This window comes from Abramis brama (genome assembly GCF_963993115.1).
Source record: "Abramis brama genome assembly, chromosome: 5".
NCBI lineage: Eukaryota > Metazoa > Chordata > Actinopteri > Cypriniformes > Leuciscidae > Abramis > Abramis brama.
Window position 1 is genome coordinate 6977342 of NC_139967.1, and position 13140 is coordinate 6990481.

At 38.8% G+C, this 13140-nt stretch overlaps 1 protein-coding gene across 3 annotated transcripts in view; it reads right to left on the bottom strand.

Annotated features, from left to right (window-relative positions):
- Window positions 1–914: 914 nt before the first annotated feature.
- rtn4r (reticulon 4 receptor) overlaps window positions 915–13140 on the bottom strand; it is a 103158-nt gene continuing 90932 nt past the window's right edge. For 2 of the 3 annotated variants that reach the window (XM_084115096.1, XM_084115097.1), the window contains one exon: window positions 915–3029. In XM_084115096.1, the coding sequence (XP_083971222.1) occupies window positions 1612–3029 (1418 nt within the window). In that variant the 3' untranslated portion in view covers window positions 915–1611. Of the gene's footprint in view, window positions 3030–4388; window positions 4576–13140 lie in introns of those variants that run through there. The other variant, XM_084115095.1, reaches the window with a different exon arrangement.

Here is a 13140-nt window from a genome sequence, read left to right on the forward strand (position 1 = left end):
TATATTTTTTTTTAAAATAGCACTTAATCTTCCTTTTTAGAAAATGTATTATCACAATAATTTGTTGTCCTTTGTCTATCCATTGTCAGTATTTTCTTTAAATAAAAATTAAAATGAGTTTTTCCATTTACTCTGAATGTGAACAATTGCATGTAACTATAAAGGTTTGGGAGAAACTTGCACAATATAAATATAAAAATAAAATAAAAAATCCCATCACCTTGTTGCCCAAACCACTGTTATAATATCTTATAATATCTTTTTTATTATTATTATTATTATTATTTATAATTGCATGCAATTCTGTGGTGGTTATCTTTAAAAAAAATGTCTAGTGCAGTGCTATAATCATTGCAATAACATTTTTCACTCTTTATTCATATTTTAAGTAGTGATTATCAACTTGATGCCAGATGTAGCCAAAGGATGTGATTTTTTTTACTGCTACTGATGTGCAATTTACCATAAAAATGTAATCACTATTTCATCACACCACAAGCAAATGCTTCTTAAATGTCATAATATTATTGAAAGTCCTTAATAGTGAATGCCAAGTCGAAGAAATGTGTACTATGAGGAATCTTCTCAAATTCAGTCAGTGTCGCATCCATTAATTTGGTAATGAAAGATGCCTGGTTGTTTTGGCACTCTTCATGTTGTGAATTTCTGAGCTTCACACATGGATGAATCATTAGTCATTGTGTTAAAGTTCATTAATGAGCAGCAATATGCGCCTTTGAGGTTTCAATCCTAATGGAATATACACAAAATAGACATTCAGTTCCCCTGGGTTTAATTTAGTATTTGTATTGAATTGAATTGAATTAAAAACCTTCTTGATCACTAATGGATCTTTTAATATTCAATATAACTATATTTTATGCTGTTGTTCTTCAGTCACATGAGAAGCCATCTGTAAAAAATGAGATATTTTATTTGTCATATATTTATGCTCGTACACCAGCAAAATAAAATGCATATCTATAATTCCATCGCAATGTCAGTGAACAAACAGACAGCATTCCTTCCCAAGATGCCACCTGCAGTGTGTCATGACGCAAACAGAACATAGCACATATTTGGGGAGAATTAAACGTTTGTCTTTACTGAAATACTTAGAAACATAAAAAACAGCATCAAACAAATGTATCACTTTTAAAAGAAAAAAGAAATATTGGGAACAAAAAAAATAAATGTCAATTCCCTTCGGTTTCATATCAGCAACATTCCTGGGTGCTTTTGGCGATCTGGTTTAGTCATGGTTTAAGGATTTTTCTTCTTTTTTTAAGTGGTTCATCTACAATAGTCACTTTCTGGTCAGCTTTTTTGGAGGTGATGTGGGAATAGGGAGCTCTTCGCAGTGTTGCTTAAACACAGCACATTAAAAGTACATAGAACAAACATTTGGGCACCCAGTTTTATATACATTAGATTTCATGTATTCTGTAAAGGCATCCATTTCTTTTAATGCGTCATTAGCATTGCAACTTTATTCTCAACCATGCGGAGCAACGTCGTAACCCCCTTTTCAACGTCTTTTGTCTGTCCACTCAGGCTACTGCAGGTATTTTGTGTCATTGTCAAGAGCAAACTGATGGATGAGAGTATGAACTAGGACAAAACCAGAGACAACCAGAACAAGGGGAGAAAGAGAACAGCCAATACTTGAATGGTGGACCCATGACCCTTTAGGCAATACTGGTCTGATTTGGGCTTTTTGGAGCACTTTTTTTTCTTCCTAGATGGCGCTGTAGAAGGTTCCAGATTGTCCAGCAGCTCTGGGTCAATTTTGTCCAAGGTCTGGTCAAGCTGGTTGGACATGGTTCCCAAAGGACCATCATTGAGACTCTGCTTATTACGTGTGTCGTTTTTTGTTTGATCAACCTCCCGAAACTTGGTCTTGGAGATGTTCTCCTTTTCTTTCAGGGGATTGTTGGTGATCTGCCGGCTGTTGTAGGATGAAGGATCCGGGTGGGACTTGCTGGAGATAATGGAGGATTTGTCATTATCCGAAAGACAGCACCTGGGAATGCTTTCGACAAGAGGATCTTCAAGGGAGAGGAACTTTCCAGAGCGTGCCTTGGTGTTGAAGATACTGGTTTGAACCTGCGCCGGAGAGTCCACGCACCCTTCCAAATCGTCGCTTTTCAGTCGTTTCAGGTCCTTCCCAGTCAGAGAGGTGGGAAGGTGGCACTCCAACTCGGAGCTAGACCCTTTGAAGCGTTTGAACCAGTCCCACAACGGCTTGGCTCGACAGTCGCAAATCCATTGGTTCCCATTGAGCCTTAGGTACTGGAGGGACACCAGAGGGTTCATGGCCTCCCCTGTCAACATGGTGAGGTTGTTGTAAAAGAGAAACAAGGTTGTCAGCTTGCCCAGATCGTTGAAAGCCCGCTGCTGCACGTGTATAATGCGGTTCTGGTGCAGGAGCAAGCGGTCAAGGTTGGTGAGACCACGCAGCATGTGATCGGTCACCACCTTGATCTTGTTGTTATGTAAGAATAGGTAGGTGAGGTTCGCCAGGTCCAGGAAAGTGTCCTCGTGCAGGGCCAGAAGGTTATTATCCTGCAGGTACAGATACTGGAGCGAGAAGAGTCCTCGGAAAACTCCCACCGGGAGCTCGGACAGCCCGCATCTGTGCAGGTGAAGGGTGTGCAGCTTGGTCAGGCCGCGGAACGCGGTGGGACTTATGATGCGAAGGTTGCTGTTGTCGCCGATGTCTAATTCTTCCAGTCTCTCCAGCCCGTAAAAGGCCCCCGCCTCAATATGGCTGATATTATTCGAGTACATCCACAAGACCGTGAGGTTATGCACAGAACTAAAGCTGGTCGATCGGACCACTGTCAGTTTGTTGCTCTGGAGGAATATTCGCTGGCTACGGACGGGGATCTCAGTGGGAATGGAGAACAGACCCTGCTGCTGACAGGCCACGGTTGGCCTCGGCTCGCTGTAGCACACACACTTCGCCGGGCAGCCGTTCACCACTGGCACCATGTTAAGCCATAACACCAGGCAGAGGAGGCAACCACCTGTTGAGAAGAGAAGAAAGGCAACTGGTCAGTTTGAGGTCAAGACAGCAGCTACATTATTTGGCAGGTGACATCAGTTCATGTTTGAACAATTTTACACAAGCTTGAAATAAGAATGTTAAACTGTGATCATGCAACATATACACTGCCGTTCAAATGTTTGGAGTCACTAAAACGTTTATTCAGCAAGGATGAAGTAAATTGATCAAAAGTGACAGTGAAGACATTTATAATGTTACAAACGATTTTCTTTCTATTCGTCGATTTAGTATAGAAGGGGGGAAAACAACAGATTCCACAAAAATATTGATAATAATAAGAAATGTGTCTTAAGCAGCAAATCAGCATACTAGAATGATTTCTGAAGGATCATGTGGCACTGAAGACTGATGCTGAAAATTCAGTTTTGATCACAGGAATAAATTACATTTAAAATAGATTTAAATATATATATATATATTTCACAATATTACTGTTTTTACTGTATTTCTGATCAAATAAAGACAGAGACTTTTTTCAAAAACATTTACAAATCTTACAGCCCCCAAACTTTTGAATGGTAGTGAAACTTTTTAACTTGCTTTGGAATTATATCTCTTATGGAAAGAAAATGTAAAAATGTATTTAAAAATAAATCTAAATTAAAATATAAAAGGTCATAATGATACATTTCTAATGTACATCTAACATTATAATTGGTAGAAAAACAGTAACTTAATACAAAGCAAATATTAAAAATATCTGTTCACATTCACACATCACATACATTGTAATGAAAGAAAAGTCTCTCCAAAAAATTACTTAACCTTCAAAAAGTAAATATGTAAGGGATAATGTAGAGCGAGGCAGTTGTTATAGCGAATACAACAACGACAGGCTGATCAGGTCTTGAATCAGCCTGAAGGGGTTGTATTCGCTATAACAACTGCCTCGCTCTATATTATCCCACTTATTACATGGCTACCTACCAAATAAATCAATAATTTGACACAAAATATTGATTTAAAAAGGAGTTTATTGATCTAAAAACGATTGTATTGCTTCCGCTAAAGAAAATAGTCTGTTCCGTCTCTACGGTTAGAATCCTGCGTCCATAGCAACGCTCTGTTTTTCATGGCAACGATGTGTTATCCTTAGCAGCGGTCTGTTATAAAGAAATAACAGACCGCATTCTACATTAGAATTCAACCAAGCCATGTAATAATTAAATATAACACAAGCCATTTCAAATGAGTTGAGTAAAAACAGCATGCATTTATTTCAGACACAGCTCTTCTATAGATTAAACAGCTCTAAAATGGCTGCCTGCCCGTGAGAGCAGGACCTGTCTGTACTTGCGCCTGCATGTGTGAATGCTACCGGCAAAAATTTGTGCCGCGGGATCCATTCCCATCCATCAGCCAACGCAAGCGAGAAAAGCCGGCCAAATGAGAGAACCGATAAATGAAACATAGGAGGGAGGCTTGAACAAAATTAGCTCCATCATTGCTATTAGCACTAGCTAATCACATTCCAGCATGGTGTAAGGGTTGACATTTAGTCTGTCCAGGGAAGATAAATGTGCTGTGGGTGTTCGATACGTGGTTGGGTGAGATGGGGCCAGGGGGAAGGACTTAGGATGTTGGATCTGTGTCTCATGGGAGTGTAGCGAGTGTGAACATGCTTGAAGTTATTCTGGACTGTTAAAGATAAGATGGCCTCTCTCATCTCTGATCTGAAGCCCAGTAGTCTCTGTGTGTGGATGTGGCACAAATATATCTGAGGGTGGGTTTATCTATGGGAGGCACACAGATAAGAAATGTTGTTTTTATTCAGCCATTCTTCATGTCAACCATTATTTAGGAGAGCAGATGGAAAAAAAAAAGTGTCTGTCTATGAGATCTCTATCATACAACACTGTGAGATTGATGCAGGGAAACATTCATCTCTAGACAATTAATGCTTCACATGTGAACAATCCACAACATCTCTACAAGCCTCTGTCTATCTACAGTAGGTGATGGATATCTGTCTATCTGAATAGATAGATCAACAGACAGATGGATGGATGGATAGATAGATAGACCAACAAAATGCAAATGGATGGATGGATAGATAGATAGATAGATAGATAGATAGATAGATAGATAGATAGATAGATAGATAGATAGATAGATAGATAGATAGATAGATAGATAGATAGATAGATACCCAGCTAACAGGGAATGTTCTCAGAACATTGGCTAACGTTCTCTGAAAGTTCTCTAAGTTATCAAAAACGTTCTTGCTGTAACGTTATTATAATGTTGTGCCAACGCTATGTCATTGATAAACGTTCTAACGTTAGCATTAAAACGTTATTCTTACATTGTTAGTGGAACGTTTTAAAAACGTTATTATGTTAAAAAATATATATTAAGAGAAAAGTTCTCTCAAAGTTACCAAAGTAACGTTATGCCAACATGTCATTGATAAACGTTTTAAAAACGTTATTATGTTAAAAAATATATATTAGTCATTACAAATTAGTTATACAGCTTTTTATTCTGCAAATCAACTTCAGAAACATAATTTGTAAATCCAGTGACACAACTAATGACACAATGCACTGACATTATTTAACTATTTCATTAAAATATTTTTTATGGTCAGAAAAAAAAAATCCCAGAATATTAAAGAATTATGTACAGGAAAATAGCAGTATTCATTTAAGTTGAGTGCATTTTGCTTGTTGTATGAATTAGACACTTTTATCACAATGCTGATTAACTTAGATAAAAGTTCTCTCAAAGTTACCAAAGTAACGTGCCAACATGTCATTGATAAACGTTATTCTTACTTGTTAGTGGAACGTTTTAAAAACGTTACTAAATTAAAACAAATATTAGTAATTACAAATTAGTCATACAGCTTTTATCTTATGCAAAACAACTTCAGAAACATAATTTGTATATACAGTGACACAATGCACTGACATTTTTTGGGGGGGTTAAAATATTTATTAAAATATTATTATTAGTTTAGAAAAAAATCCCAGATATAAAATAATTATTTATTCAACAGGAAATAATTCAAAAACTACAGTCAATTATAAATTTGGTTTTACCTCAAAAAATAAAATAAAAAATAAATTACAACTAGCGTTTTTAATAACTTTTGCAATTACAGTCAAAGAGAAAACAGGGAATGTGTTATATCCATTGACTGTAGTTTTATCTGATCATTCCCCACATCCAAGCGACCTATTACTTAAGATGGGCGTGGTTTTGCAGCGAACGGCACGACCCGTCAATCAAACACAGCGTCAGCGTGACAAGACGTCGGACACGGAGATGACAGCTTTTAGGTAAGTTGGTTGAATTTTGCGTGTTGTATGAATCAAATACTTGTATCAGTGCTAATTAACTTAATTTTGTAGCAGTTGCTACTGTTTTAATAAAGTTAATTAGATCATCAGTTTGCAGAACTGTCTTGAGTAAACTGCTCCCGCAGTCCACAGAGCAGTTAACAACACTACACAAATATGTACGTTAGTTAAAACTGAAGAATAAACGCGAAATTACATTGATGTCTTTATCTAGATTCACCTTTTCCAGTGTCCTTGTTCGCTTTTTCAATATAGCTAAACTGATTTTAATTTGAACGCGTTCTTGAGATTCAAAAGTTAATCAGCTAACCTTAGCTCAATTAGCTTAGCTATGGCCGGGGTATTTCCCCCTCCAATTATCTGTTTCATGTGTCAAGTTCGTCATATTGAAATCTGTAACTTATTTGTAATTTTATCGTGTAAGTTGTCCACAGTGTTTGCAGTTTTACAGGTTATATCAAGCTCCTATGTGACATTTAAAAAAGGAAGGATATCCCCAGGCTCCACTTAAATTTGATATTTGGATCGAGCACTTGACAACAGTAATGGACCCTTTTCACAGACTGTAATTAACGTTAACGTTACGCGTTTTAGTATGGTACTCAGTATGGTAAATTGTGCTAATTTATAATGTACAGTGTATGGAAGGCCATATTTTCAATTCCTCAAGGCAGCTATTTTTGGGAAAGTACTATCTATTTGAATTGGGGAATACTGAAATCTCAAAAACTGCTTAACAAACTCAGTTAAATAACATATTTCACTGAGAACAACACTGTTTGCCTCTCTTGCTCAAATTGCATTAAAATTTGTATTTTTGGCTTGGTGCAGTTGTAGGCGCGAGTCTCTATGGTAACCGGCGCCTCTGGCGTTGCAGTGATGCAGAGCCCTTGAAAGAGAGTTGCGCACAACTTTGATCTCGTGGTCACGTGGTTCATGTAGCTCTCAAAAAAGAGCCTAAGTCCCTCCCCTTTCGGTGGAATACCACGGGACCTTAATTTGGAAAAATATTGTATGGTAGCCAATGGCGAGAGACAACCACTGATCTATATACCGGTAGATCAGTGGAGACAACAAATATTTTGATCTCGTTTGAATTGTGCCCTGAATTACACATATGATGTTTGTCAATTTAAAAGATACATTTTAAAGTCAAGAAAGTCGCAGTTTGATGTAAAACTGTTGAGGTATAAGACTGTGAAAATACGTAATTACAAAGACTACAAACCCAAAAGGCGCACGTGACGTCATACCTTTTCGCTCAATGAATGAAGCTAACTTTACTGAAGCTAACGACTGTCATTTTTTCTATAGTCTTACATTATAATCGTAACGTTACGCCGTCATGCCTGAGTGTTTTGTACCAGACTGCACACATACAAGCAACGGTGACGTACATAGTGCGAGACTAGAGATGCAGTTCATTGAGATTTTTTCACAATTATCTTTTAAATTGACAAACCTCATATGTGTAATTCAGGGCACAGTTCAGACGGAATAAAAAGATAAGTTGTCTCTTGCCATTGACTACCATACATATTTTTTCAGAAATAAGGTCCCATGAGCCGGAAGCGGAGGGGAGGGACTTAGGCTTTCTATAGTGCGAAACAACTGCGCTCAATCTTTTTAAATGGTTTAAGCAGGATAGACAGCAGTTTCATTATATTTGCAGCAATTTCTGCTAAATATTAACGCATAATATGCATTGATTACTAAGAGGACCACATTAACTGGGGCATTTTATTCTGGGGAGTGATGGAGAGACAACATCAATGTTTTTCTTGAGTTTAACCCTCGTGCTTTCCTATATGATAATTGGGTCACACACTTAAGTGACCAAACACCTTAAGTGTACCTTTTCATCAATTCAATAAATGTACTATATTTTAGTTCAATAATTATTTAATATTTTAAGATTTTTGTTACTTAATAATTTTGTGCAATAATTATGATCCATTAATGACCATTTAAAATATTTTTGTTAGTTTGTTAGTTGCTAATTATCATTAGATTGCAGTTTTGGGGTGTGGCACGGCTCATTAATGCAATTTAAACTTTAAGAGTGCATTAAAATAGAAACAATACAAAGTCCTTGAGCATGAAAAGCAATATAAATTTAGTAGCATCTGGCTTAGGGACAAGAGCAGAGAGCTTGTCTCGTATCTTCATGTTTTCTCCCAATATTCCAAAGCAGATTAAACTTTTAGTAAATTGTCAGAAAATCGAATTAGATATTCTGCATGAGCAAGTACAGTATCCCAGTGCTTTTATACTAATCTCACCACACTTTAATACAACACTGTTTTATTTTCTCCCTGCAGTGTCTCCGGAGATCCTCTCAGGGTTCAGTCCAGTCCAATGTGCCAGAAGTGGAAGCTGATGTGATTGTGGATAATGTCATTTAAAATGTTTTTTTTTTTTTTTAGCTTGCTGATAAAGAGGTAAAGAGGTAGTTTTAGTTTTGTTTCATGTTTCATTATTTTGAAGTTTAATCAGTTTGTTCTATGTTTTAGTCCAGGTTTATTTTCATGTTAATTTCATATTTCAATTTAACCCAAGTCTGTTTCAATTGTATCTGTATCTTGAAATAAACTACACTTTGGTTCACTTCAGCTCGCCTTCAGTGGACTACATTACACATAGACATGATTCATGGGTCTTTTTGATTTTAATTATCTTTCTAGATCTTTTGTCTTAATTTTAAAATCTGAAAGTTCTTAATAAGGTGCTTTCATAAAATGATTGTCATATATACATTATATGCAAAAACATTGAGAATGTTTAAATGTTTAAACAAGTGAATAGAATGTTTTAAGAATGTTTTTCATAAAAACATTAAGAGAGCGTTTATATAACGGGAGAATTGAACGTTCTAATAAGGTTTTGAATAAAGTTGACTCATAACCAAGCAATAACATTAATACAACGTTATAACAAGATAATTAAACGTTATAATAATGTTTTTAATAACGTTCTTATAACTAATAAATAACATTAATACAACGTCTAAAAAACTGGACGTTTTGAACGTTCCTAGAACATTCAGAAATAACATTTTTATAACTTAATGGGAACGTTATGGAAACATTCTTATAACCTAAGAACTGAACGTTCTAATAACGTTTGAATAACGTTCTTATAACCAAGCAAGAACGTTAATACAATGTTTATATAACAGGAGAACTGAACGTTCTAATAACGTTTTTATTAACGTTCTTATAACTAAGAAATAACGTTAATACAACGTCTAAAAAACTGGACGCTTTGAACGTTCCTAGAACATTCAGAAATAACGTTTTTATAACTTAATGGGAACGTTATGGAAACGTTCTTATAACCTAAAATTGTTAGCTGGGTAGATGGGCTGACTGAATTGCTCTTTCTTCATAAATATCATTGTATTATAGGCTAGCATTAACATCTATCACAATGCCTCAATATCATGTGACCGTTCACCAACTCCTCCTTCAACCATGTTTACATAATCAAACCCATGTGAGATATTTTCACGTGCACATGCAGAAGGCAGAGGAGCCTGTAGATCCTCTCGCCCGGCTCCCTGAATTCTCCTCCGTCCCTCAATCTTGCAGCTTGTTAAATGGAGCTTGCTTGAGGCTTGACAGCATCCCTGTGTTACACTTTCCCTCAAATATCCTCCCTCTCCCTCTCCCTCTCCCGCTCCTGTCATCTTCCACCAGTGAGCTGTCAGCCTTCCTCTCCGTCTTTCTGCTTCACAGCGCTTCTCTTTCACCCTCGCTGCCGATAAAAATATTCCATTGCCGCTCTTTGAAACGTTAGGCTTCATGAATCTACCAGACCTTCTGTTTTATCTTCTAGTCATTAGTGGACTATCCCCACCCACACAATGCACGTCGGAGATCCGTTTTCAAAGCTCCTTTTTTTTCTTTTTTTTTTACTCATAGCCGACCGTGCTAACCTTGCGCTTCCTCTGTGTCTTTCATCTGTTTAGTGCTGAGTAAAGCTACTCAAAATGTCATACACCATCCTCCCAATTATTTTGGTGCATTGTCTCGTCCTCTGGACAGTCACATACCCATGTCCTTTATTGCTGGGCGCCCTTCACTGTAAAGGCCATTTGTCAGACATGGACTACATACTAGCACTCAATATTTTTCTACCTCGTCTCCATCAGTATGCTGGTCATGCCTCTCCTTTCTCTAATCCCAGTAAGGAGCCCCGCTTTGCCTTTTTTTATATTTCTGTTTTTCTCCTTTTCACTCAAGGGGAAGCCCGTATCCTGTCGTGCCATAGAAAGAACAAGCCTGTTTCATAAAAGGTTATTGCATTGCAGACCACAATCTATATAACTGTTTACCGACCTATTAGTTTTGCATTACCTCTGGTATTTTTCTAAACTCAAGAGAATCCCTCATAATAACAGCACTCCAGTCGACCGCTTACTCAATTCACAAAGAAGCCAAGCTGCATTTTCAGATGACGAGCTTATTAGAAGCGCGCCGTTCGACGTACTGAGGACCACCCTCTTGCAAAACTGACAAGCCGAATGGTGTTTTCAGCTTTGCATAAAATGCACTGATTGCTGCTTGTCTCTCCACTTGTGTGAAAAGCTCTCATCCTGATATAAAAGACGCCACAGGAGTGCGAATAAACCATTGATAAACAAGGAGGCGAAATCAAGGATACTTCTCTACTGTCTAATTTAATTATTTGTATGGAAAACAAAAGGAGACAGAATACTGAACATGGACTTGAGATAATTCTGCAAAGAGAGAGAGAGAGGCAGCAGGGACAAGTGGCAATCTCTGACTTAGCACATTTGCATACAGTATGTCTCCAGCATATGGAAAGCATGTAATGAGATTTACAACATTTTATCTCAACCGTACAAGTGGATACGGAAAGTAATGGCAGCCCTTGTTTTGAGACCAACAGGGGTGTTTTGGACATGTTGTGGATGGATTTGAACAAACTCAATTGTAGACATTGGAACATCCTGTAGCTTATCCTGCATTATTTGCACTGCAGACATGAATGATGCCTCAAATTGTGTGACTTAAAAGTGATCAAAATTGAAAATGGCTGGAAACATCCCACAGACACATTTCTAAGGAACTTTTTGTCTTGGTTTCCATTAAAGTCCCCCTGTAGTCAATAATTGTATCCCTTAAAACTCATCTTTGATCACCAAAACGACATATTTAAATGTGTTTTCCATGATGCCTTAAAATAGCTTGAATGTAACTCTACACCCTTGCCTCATCTAGTAAACGCGGTTCTATGAATATGCAAATTAGCCCCGTCTCCACTCACTCACGCCAACTCAGAGATCCACTCGTTGACGATCACACGTTGATGTGATTGGTTACAAGGTAGTTTGAGATGTCAGAAACACCAGCGATTTCAAACCGCATTTTTGAGACTCTTTGGTTCACTGCAGTTTTAAGGAGAAAATACTCAGCAATGGTATTGACTTGTGAATTTGCACATGGTTTGTCTTAAAGCACATTAAAAACACCACATAGACATTTAAACAACATTAAAAACGTACTCGGTTACTAACGTAACCTCGGTTCTCTCTAGAAGAGGGAACGAGTACTGCGTTCGTAGAACGCTGCGGGAAAAGTCTCTTTTCACGAAATACTGAAGCAAAATTATCCTTAATTTTCATATTTGTAAAACGCATTGCGGCAGTGCACAGCCATGGCGAGACGGCTCGCTCACTCATTGGCTGTTCTGCGGCAACTGCATGAGCCTATCGAGCGAGGGCTGATGCAACATCAGACCAATGAGAGTGCTTCGCGCGCTCCTCGTCACATCCCGCCGAAACGGGTGTGGCCATCCCCTATAAAAGGAGCTCGAGTAGGCTGATTCAACTGGTTTTCATCGCCGAAGCGAACCAGAGCGAACCGCGCGCACGGCAGGGAACGCAGTACTCGTTCCCTCTTCTAGAGAGAACCGAGGTTACGTTAGTAACCGAGTACGTTCTCTTACGAGAGTTCTCTCGTACTGCGTTCGTAGAACGCTGCGGGAACCACTTGTAAGACGCCGTGCGTGCTGGGATGAGAAAACACCGACCACTGGAAGCTAGTCCAGGTATACAGTGCATAATCACCCGGTAGACTTCGGAGAGTCTGGAGGGGGGGGGGGACAACCACCCTCAGATAGCTGCGTCCTAAGACGCGATATAACATCACATAGGCAGGGGGAGGCCTGGCTAATGTGGGAAATGTGGGTCTTACGTAATTTCGCCCAAATGGATGCGCCCTTAAGCGCGATACAGCGTCACATAGGCAGGGAGAGCCTGGCTGATGTGGGAAATGTGGGACTTACACACTTTCGCCCAAATAGGTGCGTTCTAGACGCGATATAACATCACATAGGCAGGAGGGAGCCTGGCTAATGTGGGAAAAACATGGGTCTTACACAATTCTGCCCAGAAAACTTCGGCGGCGCTGTGCGTCTACGATATCAGTGCCGTGTTTAGACAGCTGACTCGAATACACCGAAAATACTTGGCTTGCAAGTGCGGTGAAGTCTTCGGTGGCGCTGTGCGCCTGCGAAATCAGTGTCCTGGTTAGACAGCTGATTCGGCTAAACCGAAAACAACCTGGCCTGCAAGGCGGGAACTTCTAGGTTGTAGAACCTTATGAATGTAGACGGCGAGGACCAGCCCGCCGCCGTACATATTTCCTGTAAGGAAATCCCGCTAGACCAGGCCCACGATGAGGCAACGCCTCTCGTGGAATGCGCTCTAATGCCCAAGGGGCACTGAAGGCCCTTGGT